General features: G+C 33.8%; 3 protein-coding genes across 4 annotated transcripts; 2 read left to right on the top strand and 1 right to left on the bottom strand.

The window, feature by feature from the left end:
• The first annotated feature begins 1,724 nt into the window (after window positions 1–1,724).
• On the top strand, window positions 1,725–5,676 carry PTAC17 (plastid transcriptionally active 17). The gene is made up of 10 exons (XM_012217723.4): window positions 1,725–2,236; window positions 2,444–2,509; window positions 2,699–2,879; window positions 3,040–3,236; window positions 3,804–3,854; window positions 3,948–4,039; window positions 4,113–4,234; window positions 4,786–4,877; window positions 5,000–5,104; window positions 5,311–5,676. Exons 1-10 carry the CDS (start codon window positions 1,907–1,909, stop codon window positions 5,446–5,448), a joined length of 1,374 nt encoding a protein of 457 aa, XP_012073113.1. The 5' UTR covers window positions 1,725–1,906; the 3' UTR covers window positions 5,449–5,676.
• Window positions 5,677–5,783: 107 nt separating this feature from the next.
• Window positions 5,784–10,089, bottom strand: LOC105635046 (disease resistance protein RPV1). 2 transcript variants are annotated; one of them, XM_020679566.3, is made up of 5 exons: window positions 9,536–10,089; window positions 8,304–9,396; window positions 7,798–8,217; window positions 6,775–7,704; window positions 5,784–6,695 (listed from the first exon to the last, which is right to left on the bottom strand). In XM_020679566.3, the coding sequence occupies exons 1-5, from the start codon at window positions 9,997–9,999 to the stop codon at window positions 6,012–6,014; spliced, it is 3,591 nt and encodes a 1,196-aa protein (XP_020535225.1). In that variant the 5' UTR covers window positions 10,000–10,089; the 3' UTR covers window positions 5,784–6,011. The 2 variants fall into 2 exon arrangements, with proteins under 2 accessions (XP_020535225.1, XP_020535227.1); XM_020679568.3 differs by having other exon boundaries at window positions 9,531–9,662.
• Window positions 10,090–10,680: 591 nt separating this feature from the next.
• LOC105634804 (uncharacterized) lies at window positions 10,681–13,043 on the top strand. The gene is made up of 3 exons (XM_012217724.4): window positions 10,681–10,974; window positions 12,331–12,389; window positions 12,492–13,043. The coding sequence occupies exons 1-3, from the start codon at window positions 10,849–10,851 to the stop codon at window positions 12,838–12,840; spliced, it is 534 nt and encodes a 177-aa protein (XP_012073114.1). The 5' UTR covers window positions 10,681–10,848; the 3' UTR covers window positions 12,841–13,043.
• The last annotated feature ends 8,257 nt before the right edge of the window (window positions 13,044–21,300 follow it).

Consider the following 21,300-nt stretch of genomic DNA (forward strand, 5'->3'; position numbering starts at 1 on the left):
TCAATCAAGCTTCTTAATCTAACAAATGTCAGTACGAGCCTGCCTGCAGTCTAGGTTAACCTGGAAAAGTATCACTTTAAGCTTTTGCTTGGTTTGGAGAATTTTTTTTATTTTTTTTTAAAAGAAGTAAAATAGCCATATTAAAAAATATGTATAATTTTGTTTTCCTATTTAGAAAAGAGGAAAAAAATTTAGAAAAAATAATATATCATTTATTTTCTATTCAGACTCTACATGTTTTATCAAAATTGAGAATTTAAATATAAATAATGGAGAAAACATTTTCACTTATTTTTATTAAATTATGTAAATATTTCAACATGATTAAATTACATTTTATTGTTTATAAATAAATAAGGGTGTACCTTTTTAATTTTCAATGATAATTTTAGTCTCTAAAATTTTGATCTTTCTTAATAAAGAAAAATAAATTTATTTATTTTCCTCAATATATCTAAAAAAACGAGAGTGAAAAAATAACTAAGAAAATGAAATTGGCAATTTCTCAATATTTTACACTGAACAACAATGTCAGAATAATTTTGTTAATGTCCATAAAATGTTTTATTCTCTCAAAAATATGAAATTATTTTTTAAAAAAATTTCTTAGTTTTCTTTTGATAAAAAAAAAATTATTGATCAATTTTTCTAAACTGTTGATTTTTTTAAGCACCTCATACATCCGAGTGGCTAAGGCTGTGCATGTGAGATGGCTTGAGAGTAGCTTCATTCCAGTCCTTGGCACTTCATTCTTCTCACCTGGCGCGACATATTTTTAATGGTGTGCTCCTATGTAGCCAAGTTCCATTATCGAAACGGTAAGTTCAAAGATGTGCTTAGAGTTTTGGATATAGGATTTGGACGCGTTGTTGTTGAGGAAAGATTTGGACGCGTTGCCGAAACATTGACGGCGAAAGTCGAAAAAAATGGCGCCAATCCTAGATATTGACAAAACAAGCTTGGGCAATAGAGTTTAATTAAGGCGGAGATGAGGTTTGCCTCCAATTTTCTATCTGCTCAATAATTTATAAACGGTGATTATGAAATGTTTGATAGTAGTGAAAATGATTTTGGAGTTCTAACAATTTGGACATTCATATGTATAAAAGCAACTCACACTTGAAAATGCACAAAAAAGAAAAAAACGTTGAAATTGAATTTTGTTTATTACTTATTGTTGAAGAAAATAATATGAACTTATGGTTGAAGAAAATAATATGAATCCGAGGGTCAAAACGATGAAGTTTTTTGTTTCCTTCTTGCTTCAAATTTTGGGGGAAAGAAATTTGGATGGTATATTATAATGTAAAATGAAAATATATAGGAATACGAAGGTATGAACGAAAGACCTGTTAGTTTCAATATATAGGAGAATATAATATTAATTTTTCCTTCATATTTTATTTTTCGCAAACCATCTAAATTCTATTATTACGAATTATCTAATCCGGCTTCGAATCTTATTATTAAAGATCGTCTAGTCTAGTTCGGATTAATGTTTTTCGCTCCTCTTTACAAATCTATTTAGTGAAAATTGAAATTAAAAGCGATTTTTATATGTCTAATTTATGTTATCAATTGAGTTACAACTGGTAAATACATGTTCTCGGTAGTTAAAAAAAATTTATACTTTTTTTTTTCTAAAACATGTGAAAAAATCTAGACATGTTTAAAAAAAAAAACATGTTAGGCCCAAAATGGTATACGGAGACAGAAAATAAGAAAATCATGTCTCATTCTTCCCGAAGATTTTTCATTTGATTCGCTGAATCGAAGCATCCAGAAACAGAGCCATAATCTCTGTCCTCAAAAATAAAATCTAAACCCTCCAAAAACCCCATCCTCTCTCTCTCAATTAATAGCACAGTCTACCCAGCTAAATTCAATATACCTTCACGACTTAATTATGGCTTCTCTATCTTTGGACATAGCCACGACCTGCATCTCCTTCGCTTCTCGCCACCGAACTCCACTTGCCAGAATCCGCACCGCTGTCCTTCCTCCCTTTCTTAAACCCCATCAGACCTTATCTCTTACTACACGCTCGTTTCACTCCAGAATCGTCGCCGTCGGTTTCTCTAAACCCACTTTCAATTCTTGCCGCAGGTTCACCGTCTCCGCCGCTTCCTCCACCACCGCGGCTCCTCAGAGTGAGGATTCTGATTTGACCACTAAGATTCCGCCTGATAATCGGATTCCAGCTACCATTATTACTGGGTTTTTAGGGTCTGGGAAGGTATATTCTCCCTACACTTAAATTCTAGTACTCATTCTTATACAATGTAAAATTACTGGATTTGATACTTTTATATGTGGGTGAAAAGGCCTCGACTTTGCAAAGTTGTCTTACTCAATCTTATTAACTTATTATAGAAGTTCCATTTTTAGCATTTGATAGGTGTTGAGTGTTAGGTTGATGCGCTTCTTTTGCTGTGATGGACAGACAACATTGCTTAACCATATCTTGACAGCTGACCATGGGAAGCGCATAGCAGTCATTGAAAATGAGGTATGAAGTTGCTTTTTTGGCAGTTTGTTTATAAGTAAAAATAAGATCTTTCCTATATGGTTTTCAAGCTCATTAGGCACTACAACTTGGATTTGGAAGCCAGCAACAGTCTGCTACTTAGCTTGTGAAGGTACATTTAAGTTTATCATGCTTAGACGAATAATTTTCTTTCCTAATGTGGAATTGCAGTATGGTGAAATCGACATTGACGGCTCTTTGGTTGCTGCAAAAACTACTGGAGCTGAGGACATAATTATGTTGAACAATGGTTGTTTATGCTGTACAGTGAGGGGAGATCTCGTGAGAATGATATCAGAATTGGTTGCTAAGAAGAAAGGGAACTTTGACCATATTGTAATAGAGACTACAGGTAAGCTATTAGAATATAGGTAAAATATTTCTCAAAATGTATTGTCGAAGTAATTATATGATTATAACTTGACATGTGGTATACACTTATGTTCCCTGCATATGTGGGTTTGTTAGTGATGATTATTTTATTTAATCAAATTCCATGTGGAACTTTGCAGGGCTTGCAAATCCAGCACCAATAATTCAGACTTTTTATGCTGAAGATAGCATTTTTAATGATGTCAAGTTGGATGGTGTTGTAACTTTGGTTGATGCTAAACATGCTCCTTTTCATCTGGATGATGTTAAACCAAAGGGAGTAGTCAATGAGGCTGTGGAGCAAATTGCTTATGCTGACAGGGTCATAGTAAATAAAGTAACTACCATTTTAAACTCATTAGTTTGAATTAGACTTAGACTTATGTCAACACAACTGACGCAATATATGCCTATAGTAGACTTCACTCGGAACATATCATCAGGTCTTATGAATAGCGTGAACCTACCTATAAATTTTTGTTTTTTGAGTGCTTGTTGATTCTAGATTATCTGGGGGTGGCAGTCTCCCATGTTAACCCTATCCACATTTGGAACACGTGATATAAAATTTAACTTTTCTACCCCCTAAGAATGAAACTCAGACAATGCTATAGAAATGAAATATGTGGCCTATGACCATTCCTATCGGTTTTTTGTCTATAGGAAATCTTAGAACCTAGGTTGAAATTTTAATTCAGTTGTTGAACACTTGCTTCTATTTCTCTACCTTTTATTATCCCTGTATAAAACTTAGCCAATGCTATAGAAATGAAATGTAATTGTCAGTTGTCACTTATGATCATTGCTATTGGACAAGTCTTAGAACCGAAGTTCAAATTCTAGTTCAGTCATTTTACATATTGTTCCATTGCTGACTGATTTAGTTATGTATTTTTGGTACCAGACTGATCTTGTCGGTGAGAAAGAAATTGCTTCCTTGGTGCAGCGGATAAGGGTGGGTGCTGTTCTCATTATCACTAATCCGCCTTCATTTCTTTATTGCTATTTTTACTGAGCACTCAATTGAAGTTGATGTGTATTAACACAGAACATCAACAGCATGGCTCATTTGAAGCGGACAGAGTTCGGAAAAGTTGACCTGGATTATGTCCTTGGCATTGGGGGCTTTGATTTGGAGAGGTTCTTCACTGTCTATTCCTTGTTTCTTCATTGTAATGAAGTTGTTGGCTAATATTTACAGTTGTCTTCTCAGGATTGAGAGTGCTGTTGATGCAGACAGTGGGAAGGAAGATCATGACCACGGTCATGACCATGACCATGACAATGACCATAACCACCACCACCATCACCATGATGAGCATGATCACCATCACGGTAATTCTCTAAATGCATAATCACTGTGTATAGCAGTTCATTCACTTAATTTTTGATAATTAAAACCATGAATGCACCAATATTGTTTTTTAATGACTGGAGAATGCGTCTGGTTAGATCAAGTAATATAACATCCATGATATTTGTTTTTCTGTTGAATACAATTGTAATTGTAGCAATTAAAGTGATTTTTCTTCAAAACTACGCTAGCAATCTTTCCTCCCTTCATATTTTTATCATTGTGCTGCCAAAGTTCTACTGGCCAAACTTGCAGTGTGCTTTTTGGCTTGAGCCCACAGACATGAGTCACTAACATTCTTGGTCTAGATGGTTTATAACAGCTTCAACAGATCGAGATATACCAATATGCACACTCTAAGAATTGTTATTTGGATACACCTGCAATTTCATAACTTGGACCATATTAATGTTGCATGCTTCTGATTTTCTGCCACTTTTGGACCGTATGGGTACACATGCATGCTCTGCCACTTTTCTTCTTGTGATAATTTTCTGAACTAGTGATAATGCTTGTGGGTGCTCTCCTGCAGAACATCATGATCACCATTCCCATGATCACACTCATGATCCTGGTGTTTCTTCTGTCAGCATAGTTTGTGAAGGAATGTTAGATTTAGAGAAGGTTAGTTTTAGATTTTTGAGCAATTTTTTTCCCTTCCTGGTTACTTGTCAGAACTAGTCTTTTAATTTTGGTTCCTAAATCTGACAAATGTTGGAATGATGGCTGTCACCCTATGTTTTCAGGCTAACATGTGGCTTGGTACGCTGTTGCTGGAACGTAGCGAGGACATATACCGGATGAAAGGTCTTTTATCTGTTCAGGGCATGGATGAGAGATTTGTATTTCAGGTAAGCTAAAAAATTTGACAGTGAAATAGTTGATTCTTTTGTTGTTTCCTCTAGCTAAAAATAGTAGCTAAAGTTCCTGATTCGTTGAGTTTAGTTAAAGCGTTTCCTATATTATTTTATTTAGCTGGTGGATGAATCAATGTGTCATGACTTGTATTATACATTCAGGTTCCATGTTTACATTTATTCTGGTATGTTCTTTACAGGGTGTTCATGACATATTCCAAGGCTCACCAGATCGGCTATGGGGCCCAGATGAACCTAGAATAAACAAGATAGTGTTCATAGGGAAGAACTTGGATGCACAGGAAATAGAGAAAGGATTCAAAGACTGTTTGCTATGATTGTAAACAGAAAGATCATGTGATGTTTCGACCTTCGGCACTTGATACTGTACACTGGATGTGATTTTTACTGACAAAATGGTCTAAATGTGGAACAATATAATCAACGAAACCTGGAAATCATAAATATTTACTTGATCTGTAGTTGCTCAAATGATTTCAGTAAAATGCCTTGGGCGAAATTATATATGAAGTTTTTATTCGGTAATATGAATTTTATATTCTCAAGTTTGGTATGAGTAAAAATATCGAATTGACTTCTATAGATTCAGAACTATAATTTCATTTTTCTAATTTAACCAAGGAACTTCTAGCGGCCAGAGAGCTAAGAGGGATTTTATGCCAAAGAAAAGGCTAATGAGTGCCCAAGGCAAATTTTGCACTGATTGATGTTACAAGTATTGTTATATATATGATTATATATATATAGGCAAAAATGAGAGAGAAGATTCAAGTAATGGATGGTGATAACAAGGGTCCCTCTCTAAATGAAAATCTGCATTTGCCCCAATTTAACATTGACATGAAAGTGCAGATGCAAGAATGGTTCAAGTAAAGAAAACTCAGTCTGTGTAGTTGTCAGTTACGAAGTCTTCGTCTTTGTCGTCATCTGTGTAATAATCAGTTTTGAAGTAATCCTCTTTTTTCTCCTCAAACAAATACTCATACCCACTCATATCATCCCAGTCATATCTTCCTGATCCTTGATGTGTTTGAAATTTATGATGGCACAGGAAATATGAGTTTGTTCCCAGCTCATATACTAACATATCTGCATCGCTGATGGTTAGATACCAAGGAGAGCTGCTTCTGCTTTGAACTATTTCGGGGGCACCATTTTCTTCTTCTCGCTGATATATAAGGCGAACCCCACATTCTTTTACATGTAAACCAGATGCCATTTCCACTAAAATATGTACTTCATCATCACCTTCCAGCTGATCTCCTAATGTCCAGTAGCTTAACCATAGCATATCTTCATAGGGTTTTGGAATCCCATAGAAGTTTGGGCTGTATGTCCATTTTACACCTTTGGTTTTGTTGTTGGTTTTAATGCAATTGTCATCTATATATCCACCATCTCCACGATTGCTGTATGCTACACATAAACTCAAGCCTTTGATTTTTTGACCAGAGACTGCTTGGATATCAAAAGATATTGCAGGACTCTCACTTTTTAGGTTAAACCACTCTGGAACTCTATTCCCAGGAAGAAATACACTGAATATTCCACATTCATGCAGTACCTATGCAATAGGAGCTAGAATTAGTACTTATACTACTAATGCATTTGGTTACATTACATTTGGAGCAATAGATATTTACCTGAATATTTGTCTTCATTTCTGTGCATGCCAAAGCATTTGATATTTCCACTTCAATTTCTTTCAAAGATTCCAAATCGATTAACCCCATATCCTTAAGTATTTCTTTGTTGATGTTTCCTACTGGTTCTAATCTGAATAAGCCTTGAACCTCAACCAGTTTATCGCAACCAAAAATTTCCAGGTTTAATGATTTCAACAAGTTTGGCAGATTTGTAATTCTTTCCAATGATGTGCAGTCTTCTAGCTTCAAGGAGTTCAAACTTGTTGGAAGCTCAGGAAGGGAATGTAGGCTTGTGCATCGGTCTAATACGAGGGAATCAAGCATAACAAGGCTGTTAATGCTCTCTGGAAGGCAATGGATTGGGTTTCCACTTAGGTTTAAGTACTCTAAAGAAGGTAGGCAGTTAAGATCTTCAGGAATAACATTATCTGATATTCTGCACTCTGCAAGACTTAAACTTATTAAAAATCTTGGTAAAAATGCTAGTGAAAAATTGTTTGATTTTGCCCATCTTTTCTGTAACAGCCAAGACCAAGAAGTTGAACGCCACAATGACAGATTTTCATTCAAATCTTTATTGCTGGATTTTCCTTGATTTATGGCAATGCCGTCTGCGTGCAGTATTTTTAATGATTGCAACTTCACAAGCTCCTTTGGTAGCTCAAAAAGATTTGAGCAACCAGAAATGACAAGTTCTTCAAGAAATGTCAAAATGGTAATTTCTAGTGGAAGCTTCTTGAGGCTTTTGCAATCTTTTAAATTCAGTATTATAAGCTTCTGTAGGTTTCCAATGGATTCATCAATATCAACCAAGCTTATGCAATCTTTAAGCACCAGTTTCTCGAGATTAGGAAGTCCTCTAAAGTTGGGGGTTCTAACAAGCGCATGAGAATGGCCAAGGTTAAGTACTTTCAACTCTACTAGAAACTGTTAAAAAAAATAAAAAGAAAAATAGTAAGCCTCCTTCAATAAATATCATTGCTTCAAATAGAGACACACACGCAGAGATCATTGTCGTACCTTGATTCCGTTCCAAAGATATTTTAGTTTGCTATTGCGCATGTCAAGAGCAACCAGCTTGTCGAGGCACAAATCGACTGGTACAGAGTTTGAGGCGAATCCACGCCAACACAACCATACTAAACTTCTAGGAAATTCCTTGTAGCCTTTACTAAGCTGTGCATGATTGAGATTGAGCAATTTTAATCTCACCATTTTCTTGAACGGCTTAGTAGAAAAAGAACTAATTGTTCTATTGCTTTCTGCTTGCCAAGAGAATATGGTAAGACGACGCCTTTTTGAATAATTTTCTTCATCAAGTAGCATCAATTTTCCCTTAGTGTTTTCATCATCATAATCTGTGGTAGCATTTTTCCCCGCGTGCTTGTCTTCTGTCAATGCCGGTAGGTTGAGGCTAAGTCCTCTAATTGATTCTGTGCCCTGCAGTAACAAAAACAGAAAGGAAAACTATATTGAGACTTAATTATAAGCTTTGCACAAATGCATAGATGACAAAATTATCTTACTGTATTTTGTAGCAATACATTAGTTGCATCCACAGGATCCCAAAGTCTGCTACGTTTTCCAGGATCATCAGGGGATTCTTGGCGAACAATTTCCCGTCCCATGTCTCTAAGTAATTGATGCATCATCAACTTGTTTTCTTCACTAATAGTTATCAGACATCTATTAATGAGATTTTGAATGCCAACGATAGTATGAAACTCACAGCCATTTAGTATTCTAACAGCATAGCCTATATCCATTCTAGTGAAAAAGCAAGCTATGTCGAGAAATAAGCTTTTGTCGTGATCATCCTGGAGAGAATCAAAGCTTATTCTAAGAATCTGCTGAATTTTACTGTCTGCAATTTTTTCCAACTTCTGCAATGCACTTTCCCATACTGATATACTTTTCCCAGATAAAGAAGAACCCAAAACTCGAAGAGCTAATGGAAGTCCACCGCAATGATTCACTACATTTTCAGAATAATTTTGGTAACCATTTGCAGGCTGATCTTGACCAAAAACATGCCAACTGAAAAGCTTAAGTGATTCTTTGTTATCCAATTCTTCAACTTCAAAGTTCAAAACAAACTTTAATAGACGTTCACGCCTTGTTGTTATTATAATTTTGCTTCCTGGATAAAACCATTCTCGCATACCAATTACTGTATTAAATTGATCTGCATCATCCACATCATCTACAACAAGAAGTATTTTTTTGCGACACAAAGCATTCCTGATCATGATACTTCCTTCATCAACATTATATATTTTGCTTGTTTTTCCTTTTACTATATCAGAAAGAAGTTGCTTCTGCAGTCGAACCAGACCATTAGGTTGTTCTGAAATTTCTCTGACATTTGCAAGAAAGCTTCTTGCTTCAAATCTGTTGAAGTTAAGGTTATAAACTATTTTGGCAATTGTTGTCTTGCCAATGCCACCAATCCCATATATTGCAGCTATTTCAACATCATCTGATACATCTTGCAACCACCGGTTAATGCGTGCTATGCGAGAATCCATTCCAACTAAATAGGGATCAACATTAAGCACTGTTCTACTCAATTTGTTCTCAACCTCTCTAACAATGTTTTGAATAAATTGAGACTCATACCTAAACATCATAAACAAGCACAATAATAAGCATATAATGAAAATAATCAAAACAAGATTTCCTGTACTATTTCTATTAATATCTTAATTAGAGCATAACTAAGAATTCAAAACAAACTTTGTTGAAAACTATACCATACCCATCTTGTAAAACCATCCCTCCAAGATCTGCAGCTTGTCTTAATGCTTCCCTCCAATTCTCCATCTCCTCCTTCTTGAAGTTCTTCTCATGCCTAGCAAAAGCTTCACCATAGCTTCCAGTCTGGTCTCTAACTTGTTTAGGATCCACATCATAAAAAACAGGCACCACGACATGCCCAACAACTCTTCTGCGTTCCATTATCATTGCAAGCTCATCAAGACACCATCTTGAAGAAGCATAATCTCTTGAAAGAACAATTATTGATAGCTTTGACTCTCTTATTGCTCTTTGAATTTCCATTTCAATATTCTCTCCTCTTTGGATTTCATCATCATCGCGGAATGTATGGATTCCTTGTTGAACCAGAGCTGTGTAGAGATGATCAGTGAAGTTCTTACGGGTGTCTCCACCTCTAAAACTCAAGAAGACATGGTAAGTAGTAAATGGAGCTGATGGTTCCATTAAAGAAACTAAAATACACTTGAAAGCTTCAAGATTATATGTTTAGAGAAGGAGAAATGCGAACATATAAATAAAACGCCAACAGTTTGACGAAAGATGCGACTATATAAATAAAATGCCAACAGTTCGAAACCGAAAATAAATTGGAGAGGTAGGTAAAAACCAAAAAGTCGTTGTTTTCCTAGATAGTTGACTATTTCTGTATTCCAGGAACTTTCTCTTTTTCATGAGAGTTGAAAATTAATAAAAGAACACAACAGAATAATAATAAATTTAAAAAAATAAGTTAATTAATAAAATGAGCTTAATTTATATTTTATTTATTAATTACTGTTTGATTCTTTAGATCAATGGCAATGCGCAATCACAATATCATTTTTCTAACCTTTTTATTTAATTTTACAGATATTAAGGAGAAATGAAATTGTCATGTACACAGTAGATTAGAATCGTCGCTTAGTATTTCTCTACATTATCCCACAATTTAAGACTAAGTGATGATGTGGCATGACATGTGGACAACTGGATCTCATCTGAAGATTGACCAAAGGGATTGGATTGGAAACTCGGGATAATAGGTGGATCCATATGCTAATGTGGCAAACAATAGTGGACAGCGTGGACCCACTGAAAGAAAGATTCCATAAAAATAGTCAAAACCCTAATAATTTTACCTTCTTCTTTTCTGACCTTCTTATATCCCCGGCAAAACCCTCATCTCACTCGGAGATTGAAGAAAAAAAAGGCAGAATCTCTTGCTCTCCCTATTTCTCAGTGTCTTCTTTATCTCTCTGTCTCTTTGCCTTCTGGGTATTTTACGAAAATTCATATATTGACCAATACACTGTTATGGATACTCTTTCACATAATAATAGTGCTCTGGATTCTGAGAGGATTCTATGCTCGGTGATGCAATCTTTGGTACTGGAGACTGCTCTGCTTGCCCAAAAATCTCTGCTTTTGCTTCTCATTATGGTACATTGCCGTCACTCTAATTGATAGTCTCTATTTTTTTTTTTATTGCAATATTAGAAGTTGTTATGCAGCTCTTATTTGATTTTAAAGATGTTTTCTTTGATGGTAACTATGTGTTCTTTGGTACTTACTCTGCTTCGTACATAAGGATTTCATTTCTGTGTTGGAAGAATTTTGTGATTACTACTTTACTTGGTTGCTTCTGCTAATGGAATTTAAGATTAGGGATTTGTTTTTGTGAAGTAGCAGCCATCTTTCCAAAGAAGGGGCTTGTTTCGTGTTGCAATCTTATAATCATTGCTTCTTTCAAGTGCTGCTGGACTTGTTGGGAGATTTAAGATTGTGATCTGTGTTTTTATTTTGTGGATTTAATTACACAAATGGGCTGTTTGATTTGGTTGTATCTGTTATAATTGACCTTCTTGGATATTTTCTATTTTACCTCTGTATTTGTTAGTTTCCTAACCTAAATTATTCAATTTTGATGAAATTGTTGGAACCAAGATGATGGTTTCCCTTATATTTCGTCTACTTGAGAAGCAGAGGAAACTGAAGCTAAACTCATAATGTTGTTTTATGACAACTTCCTTTGTTATTTGGCTTTGGAAAGATGTTAGAACTAATTGGCTTGTCTCCTTAACCTCTTAGGTTGTTTTCTATAACCAAAGGAACACTGATCTTCGGATAAAACCGGGCAGTTGAATAAATTTCAGACTTTTTGATTGACAAACTTAATGAATGATTTTAAGTGGTCTTTACTAATGTTCTTTAGATCAGTTTGTACTTTTGCATGATAGTAGTTCACATACTTTATAATGTAAGTTTCAGTTCATGTATATACATACAATTTCCTTTGCAGACTCTGTAATGAGCTTGGTTTCCGTTTATTAAATGTATTTTTGAAGTGCAACCCGGTTTTTCAGATTTGGTTTACCCATATTTTTATTGGCATGTTTCTTAGTAATTCTTTATTTGACATTTTTAATACTTCTCAATTTCCTTTTTGTTTGCAATTTGTGTGTTATCTTTATTTATTTTAGTTGCAATAGATTTTGCTATGAAATGATGGTGAGATGTGATATGATGGTAAAAGTGCTCTCTTATACTTCAAGTTCATGGATTCAAATCATGGGAACTACCTTCTTGCTATGCAAGAGGAATGCTGTTGATTGTTGGGACTACAATGTGGAACGTCTCACGTACTGGGGCATTTTTTTTTTTTTTTCCAAAGATTGTTTTTAATAAATGTTTGAAGATCTGAGCCTCTTGAGATATTTGTAGGAATCAGTATTTGGTCTTTTTACCTAGTCTTACATGCTTAATGTGTCATTACTTATTTTTATATTTTTCTTTTAGATGAGATCTCAACCAGATTATATTCACATGGTACCAGTTTTGACTGCAATTGATAAGAGGTAGAGATGAATTTCTTCCTTTTGTTTTGAAATCAGTACTAAGCATTTACTACTGGGGGGGGTGGGTTAAAAAAGTGATCAGCTAGTTGAAATGGTTTGCAGTTTTCCTCTCTCAGAACTAAATAGATTGGAAAAACCTTCTGCTGAAAGTAAGGATGCTGATGAAACTGATGAGGACGGTAGTGATGGTGGTGATGCTGAGCTTGGTGATCAGGATGATGATGATGACTCGACTGGAGAGGAAGGGAGTGATGATGCTGATGATGATGAAGAGGAGTCTGATGCAGCTAATTTTGATGGAGAAAGCAGCGACGATGATGACAATGAAGACACTGATGATGACGACGACGACGACGAAGATGATGATGATGACGAGGAAGAGAATGATGATGAGGAAGATGATGATGATGGAGAGGAAGAAACACAGCCGCCTTCTAAAAGAAAGAAATGAAGAAATGAGAAAAAAGAAACATCATTTTTCCTGTTCTTTTTCTTCTTTAAGCTTAGATTGGTTGAAGGAATCTTACATTAGTTATAACTCACAAGTCAGCAAGATCAAACCATTAGTTTTCACAGAGACCATAACTTTTATATATATCTTGTCGTGAATGTGAAACTTCTTGATTTTTATTGAGCAAGAATTTTGTTGAGTTATATGGTCTTTTCTTTCCTTGTTGTGATGCTATTATGTGGAGCAGGCAAAATGGATTTGGAAATCGATTTTTTGAGAAAAAGAAGGGGCATCATTTCTTCTATGAAAATTCATATTTACTTTAATGGGATACGTCGAATGCTGTAATGTCGATGAGCTTGCATAAGATGAAACTCTGGCTATGGACTTGCAATATGGGAATTCCTTTCTTGGTGTTCTGGATAATGGTTGGTTTGGTCTCCAACAGATTGCGCATTTGTATTTTACCTGAAATTGCGTGATTTATGAATTCTTTTTTTAAGCACTTTTTGCACTTGCTGAGTTTGAATTAACACCAAATTAGTCATCTTTTTTTTGCCTTTACAAAATTATGATAGGGGCAATCCAATGCTGGCAAGTACATTTATTGCCTAATTGGATGAACAGATTAGACTTTGCCGACATTTTTGAAAAAAAAAAAAAAAAAAAAAAAAAAAAAGGATTGGACTTCTCCGACATCATCCAAGAAATTGCAAGGATTAGAATAACAATATTCATTAACTCAACTTGCACATATAAAAAAAATACACTCAACAATAAGAATATAAAAATTTTTTTGTTATAGAATAGGAGAACTTATAATAGCATTAGTATTTAAAAATACATAATACAAAAGTGTGTTATTATTCAAAAATTAAAAATAGAAATTAACGTAAAGGAATATAAATTAATATAAAGGAATCAAAATAATAAGTATAATGTGACGGATATTCCCAAATTATTTTCCTATTCTTTTCTTTAGTTTATGACCGTTAATCATTATTTTTTCTTTTTAACTTAATAATAATTATAAACTATGATGCCGCACGTTATTTGCAGGAAATTGGGTAAAAACGCAAAAAGAAATGTTCATTTATTCAACTTTTCTGCAACTAGTTTGAAGCCATGGCTTTACAAGAAGCAGCTGTACCACCATTGGTCAAGCCTAGTCTTCATAGGTTATATGTTTTTATAAATTCGCCTGAATGTTGAATCTTGCATACAAGATTTGAAAGGATTCGGATTAGAGTCAATTTGTAAATTTTGGTTCTAAATCGATTTTTCTCCTAAAATTTAGAAACCGAATTGGCCTTGAATTATCAAGAGAGTTGAATATTAAATTGGTTAGTTAAATAAAACTCAATAAGTAAAACTAATTTTTCACATAAAAAATAAAATTAAAATTAAACCAATTGGTTCGATTCTGCATTAATTTTTAGGTTAGGTTAAGTTAGTTTATTTTGCATTTTTAGTTTTTTTTTTTAATTTTATATACAATAAAAAACAAATTAAATTGAAAAAAATTGATTTTATTCTATTAAGTTTGAAATTAAACCAAATTAATGTATACAGTTTCACCATATTGTTCTGAGCATTAAATATTGATTAGACCACTGATTCATTGAATTGATATCATAGTTTAGTGAACTGACTATTCCTAATGTTAATAAACCTTTTAATAAGCCTTTTAATACCTTTCAGTGAGCATTAATTGATATCACATCCAAATTATTAATACCATAGTTAGTGGTTTTAAAAAAATCATTAATAACATATTAAAATTAATGCAACTTTTCTTCTATTGAGCGAGTTTTTAAGTCCAACAGATTTTAGCTCGGCTTCCTCTTTACAACCTTATTCGAAAAAATTATTAAAAAACAATTGAGACAAATAAAAATTTTAAGCATTCTTTTCTTTTAATAAACTTTTTAGGCTTTTTTATTTGTTTTTCTATATTTTGATGGATGGTATTTCTAAAAATTTACTTTTTTTTTTTTTTCTGTAAAGTACTCGCCTCTCCTCGTTCCACGAAGGAAAAAGGAAATTCCCAAGAGAGAGAAAATGAAAAAGAACTTGCTCTCTCAACCTCAAAAGTCAAGGTCGTCTGCCTCCTTTAATCCTTCACCATTTCTGTGACAACTAAAACCAGATCCAGATACCCTTCTTCACTGATTTAACTTCTCTGCAGCTAGCTTGAAACCATGGCCATGGAAATTGCTGCAGCAAAAGAAGCTTTACCAACAACTATCGAGGCAGTAAAACTAACCTTTGGTTTTCTTTGCACTCGAGGAGATTACTTTTGTGAATTAGAAGACAATCTCGGGGCATTGAGAAATGAAATCCTTCGTCTTCTAGATTTGGTGGAACACATTCAATCAAGGATCAGACGAGAAGACAGACGGCGAATGCAAAAGATCTTTCAAGTAAATGATTGGTTCAGCAGAGTTGACGTTTTTCAATTTGAGGCAGTTCAAATTATTTTAGACGCAGAAGAAGAAATTCGAAATAAATGTATTAGATTTATGTGTCCCAAGAATTGTTGCTCTTGTTCCAGAGTTGGAATTAGGGTAAGTAACAAACTTGATAATGTGAAGGAATTGATAAGTGATGGAAGTTTTACTGATGTTGTTGAAAGAATTCCCAATTCTGATAATGGATGGGTTAGTGCTGTTACTGATTTTTTTCTGCATAGTACTCAACGGGTTATCCGAATCGCTGGATTACAGCCAACTGATTTGCAGGCTTAATCTCAGGATATGGATCAGCTTTCACTGTGTATTGAGTTGTTTGAGTCATTTTTTAGGTTGTGTGATGTTTTATCATTTGTAATTGTACCAGGTTTTCTATATTTCTGTGATTCTTCTGTCAAGTTTTGTATTATCAACTTTTACAAATTTGGTTTCAGTTTCTTAACCAATTTTCTGCAATATGCTGTTCAAATTAGCTTGTGAAATGGAAACTCAATATAAATATGAATTCAGTCTTGTTCTTGTAAAGAGAGAGAGAGAGAGAGCAGAAAATGAGTTACCAGATTTAAGAATATAATATATTAAATATGACAACACAGTCGTGAAAGCCATCAAGTTGCCGTCTAAAATTGTGGCCCATGTGTTGGTCACATCGAGAATAATCAATTTAATAATATAATTATAAATTCACACATTCAATTAGTGATAGACACGGCTTTTGTCACAGAATTAAAAATTCAATTAAATTATAGTACCATAATTTTTAACGAAAAAACAGTTAAAAGCACTCTAAATTGCAATTGGAACTTTAATTGCATATAAAAAAAAGATCCACTCTTGAACTTGAATTAACTTCATTTAAACTTTCTCACTGACGTAAATTTATTAAATTTAATTATTGTCTTAAACAAATATTTTTTTTTCATTCTACAATTACAAATTATAATAATTGATTATAATTATGTCTTATATTCTATTTTTAATAAGAAAAAATCATTAACAATTTCTAATAGTTTAGGAGTCAAATAATTTCATTGTAGTTCAATTTTTTCAAGTTTTTTTTTTCTTTTTTTGTAGATTTTATCATTATTTCAAAGTTTATATTAAAAGCTAAAAAACAATAATAATTAAAATTCAAACAATAATGATAATAATTAGTTTATTATTTACAAACTACTCTAATTTTTTTTTTCTAAAAAGGATATATCTATATATCAAATAATGCATTTTTATTCGTTACTGATTGTTAATTAAAGAAATAATTTAAAAATATAAAAAAATAATAGAAATTTTCTTTACTATTAATCTAAGCTCTCGCTTTTATATAATCCAAAATAATTTATTTTTATTTGCAATTTAACCCTAATTGCAATTTAAGATGCTATTGCAATAGAAATTCTAAATTCACACTGGAGCGAAATTGCGATGCAATGCAAAGTTCAAGATGAAACAATGTATTAAACTAAAAGTCAATCTTATTAATTTGTTAGACTTATGCACTTAATTGTATTTGAAAAATATGATTTTTGTTGAATGCATCGCAAAAACTCACTTGACTAATTGTTATCTTTCTAACATCAACATCACATGAAGTAAATTAAACTAAAAGTTTCAAAAAATAAGCATAATCACTTTGAGCAGAAAGTAAATAATATTTTTGTTATTTAATTCATTAAGTCTTACTCCCCTTCGTCCTGAAGAGATATTCCATTTTTTATTTATTTTTATCTGTTCCAAAATATAGTTTACATAATTTTTTTATATTATAATTAATCTTTAAATTGTCTATTATAACCTTTATTATGCTTATCTTGTATTCATTACTTTTACTAAGTCAATCTTCATTTAAATTCATATGTTATTTAATAAACTAGGCGAAGGCTCGTGCATTGCGCGGTCATTTTATTTTCTTATTATATATCATTTTTTTTTATATGAACAATAGAAGATTAAAAGTGTAAAAACTTTTAATATATATCAAGCTATTACACTTTATTTTGAGCAATAATATATAGAATTGGATTATATATTATATAATTATACAAATTTAGATAATCAAACATTAGAACATTAGATAAAAAAAAACTAAATTGAAATAAATAAAGAATATATTACATTTATAAATATAATTCCGAAATTATTATGAACTCATGCATATCCTAAAAAACTAATAATCAATTATACATAGATAAAGAATTAACTGGCTATATATTTAGGGAGAGAAAAAGAAGCTGGGGCAAAAAAAAAAAAAAAAAAAACCTAGTACAATAAACCAAAGAATTAATTGGCTGTTTTGCATTTACCTTTTTGGCACTCTTGAATTTCAAAACCTGATTTGCAAGCCAATCCATATATAAAAGAGAGATATATGATTTAAAAGTTAAAAAAATCAATTTCCAAGTTAATTCATAGATAAATATAGATAGGATTATATTTTAAAAGTCCTAATCAATACTTTTTAAACAATAGAGTAAATGATAGATGAATAAAAAGGATAAATGAATGATTTTACGATATGAAAATTTGCAAAAAAAAAAAAAATACAACTTAAATTAAGATTTAATTTAATTTAACTAAATTAAAATAATCACATAAAATAAGATAAAAATAAAAAAAATTACAGGAATGCATCAACAAACCAAGAAGGTGTTAGGATACCGGCAATAAAAATCGAGAATAATTAAGAAGTGGAAAAATTAAAATTGGGACACACAGAAATTTACGTGGTTCACCCTCAACTGTTTAGGGCTACGTCCACGGGACCAACACCGAATAATTCTTCCACTATTAAAAATAGTAGGCTTACAAGAAAGTAATACAAAATAGTGGCACTCACAAGTGTTTCCCAAAAACACCCTAATAATCTTCACTATATTATACACCCTTAATTTTAAGAACCCTTCTTAAAACTGAACTCTCTAATTCTTCTCTCGCGTTTTGTTGGTGCATCTAAACTGAGAAACATCCTCTCCTATTTATAGGAGAGGGAATGAGAGAGTCGTGTGTTTGTTACACACGGCTCTCCATTAATTTCGTAGTTGGTTGCCGACCTTTGAATGGTTGGCAACCAACCTTTTGCTTTTTCAAACAGCATGTTTTTTTTTTCTCTCTTTATTATTATTATTATTATTATTTTCAAACTGTGTGGGTCCCACTTGAGTGGACACACCACCACCAACAAATCTCCCCCTGCATGCTCAAGTGGAGACGTCAACCAAACTCTCCATCATCCCTGCAGCTAATCGGCAATATTCAAACTTATCTTTTGGAAGAATCTTCGTTAACATATCTGATCCATTTTCATCTGTATGGATCTTCTCAAGCTGTAACTGCTTCATCTCCAGTACATCCATGATCCAATGATATCTAACATCAATGTGCTTTGATCTTGAATGAAAGGTGTAATTCTTCCTAAGGTGAATCGCACTCTGACTATCGCAGAATATCAAATATCGTTCTTGATGAATTCCGAGTTCATTCAAGAACTTCTTCATCCACAGCAACTCTTTGCATGCTTCTGTTAGTGCTATGAATTCTGCCTCAGTTGTTGATAGAGCAACACATTTCTGCAATCTTGATTGCCATGACACGACTCCCCCTGCAAATGTGATTAGATACCCTGATGTGGACTTTCTCGAGTCAACATCCCCAGCCATATCTGCATCGGTATAACCGACTAATACTGGCTTCTTATCTCCAAAGCATAAACATACTTTGGTCATACCTCGAAGATACCTGAAAATCCATTTCACTGCAGCCCAATGTTTCTTTCCCGGATTTGAAAGAAATCGACTCACTACTCCGATTGAGTAAGCAATATCTGGCCGTTTACAGACCATGGCATACATCAAGCTTCCAACTGCTTAAGCATATGGGATCTTTTCCATCTCTTCCTTCTCTCCATCGGTAGAAGGGCACTGTTTTGAGCTTAATTTAAAGTGATTAGCAAGAGGACAACTAACCACCTTAGCATTCTCCATTTTGAACCTTTGAAGTACTTTCTCAATGTACTTCTCCTGTGACAACCATAATTTCTTGGTTCTTCGATTTCTCGTGATCTTCATACCAAGAATTTGCTTTGCCGATCCCAAGTCTTTCATAGCAAAAGACTTACTTAGCTGTTTCTTCAAGCTATTAATTCTGACAGAATTCTGACCAACAATCAACATATCATCTACATAGAGCAAGAGAATAATGTGGTCATCATCAGAGAATTTCTTTACGAAGACACAGTGATCTGAAGTAGCCTTTTTGTAACCTTGCTCCCCCATAACAGACTCAAACTTCTTGTACCACTGTCTTGGTGCCTGCTTCAAGCCGTACAGGCTCTTCTTCAGTTTACAAACATAATCTTCTTTCCCCTTTTTTATGAAACCCTCTGGCTGCTCCATGTATATTTCTTCTTCCAAATCTCCATGTAGGAAGGCAGTCTTTACATCCATTTGCTCGATTTCCAGATCAAAACTGGCGGCCATTCCGAGCATTGTCCGAATGGATGTCATTTTCACAACTGGTGAAAAGATCTCATCAAAATTTATACCCTTTCTTTGATTGAATCCTTTCACAACCAGTTCTAGCTTTGAATCGTGGTTGGGAGCTGTGTTCTTCCTGCTTGATTCTGAACACCCATTTGTTCTTCAAAGCTTTCTTGCCTTTGGGCAACTTTACCAGCTCAAATGTTTTATTCTCATGCAAGGATTTCATTTCATCTTGCATGGCTTCAATCCAGTTCCTTTTGTGTTCACTTTCCATTGCTTCTTCAAAGCATTCAGGTTCTCCCCCGTCAGTCATCAATGCATATTCATTTGCTGAATATCTAGTAGATGGTTGTCTGACTCTACTAGACCTTCTTAATGTTTGAGAACCTTCCGGTGCTGGAGGCTGAACATGAACACCATCAAAATCTTCTTCTGGTTCATTCTGATGAGGAACTTCTGGATTTTCTAACTCTGGCTCTTGTTCTTGTGGAACATTTTCTTCATCTCCAACTTGTCTTTGTTCTGTTGCTGGAGGAACTATTTGCACATCTGTTGAATCATCTTCAGATCTATCGGCAACTTGCTTCTGAGTCTTTTCAACATCTTCAATAGTTTGATTTTCAACAAATACAGCATCTCTACTTCTTATCATCTTTTTCTGGATTGGATCAAAAAATCTATAGCCAAATTGATCTTGACCATAGCCAATGAATACACATTGTCGAGTCTTGACATCAAGCTTAGACCTCTCATCCTTAGGAATATGCACAAATGCTTTGCAACCAAACACCCGCAAGTGATCATAGGAAACATCCTTTCCTGACCATACTCTTTCTGGAGTATCATACTGAAGAGGAATACAAGGTGAACGATTTATAAGATGAACTGCTGTGAGAAGAGCTTCACCCCAAAATCTTTTAGACAACTTTGCGTGAAGTGTAGCCCCACTATCAATTACCCAACTGGTCTCCTGGGTTGCAAGATTGATAGTGTCTTCAATGAACAGTTGGAACTCAGCAATGACATTGGCTTCATCATCACTGCTTTCTTCTTTCTTTGCTTTGCCTTTGATCTTCTCCTGATCACTTTTGAACTTCCGGCAATACCTTTTAATGTGCCCCTTCTTCCCACAATGATGGCACATAATATTGGCAAATTTGTTTGATTTACCCCTGCTCTTATCTCTTGTAGTTGAACTTCTAGATTGGCTCCTCCCTCTGGGCTTGTTATTTCTTTTAGCATCTGCTAAAAAAATGTCTAACTGAGATGAAGAAGGATTCTGTGCTTTACGTCTCATTTCTTCATTCAGAACAGCATTTTTAACAAATTCCCAGCTAACTCCACTATGTGGTGTAGAGTTTGTTATTGATATTCGAAGTCTCCCATGACTCCGGTAAGGAGGCTAGCACCATAAGGCCGAGGATTTTATCATCAAATTTTATGCCCATATTTGACAGCTGGTGAATAGTCGCCTGCATTTCACCCAAGTGATCTGCTACAGATGTACCTTCTTG

The sequence above is a fragment of the Jatropha curcas genome, chromosome 1 (assembly GCF_041381405.1).
Source record: "Jatropha curcas cultivar XTBG-Jc1 chromosome 1, XTBG_Jcur_1.0, whole genome shotgun sequence".
Lineage (NCBI taxonomy): Eukaryota > Viridiplantae > Streptophyta > Magnoliopsida > Malpighiales > Euphorbiaceae > Jatropha > Jatropha curcas.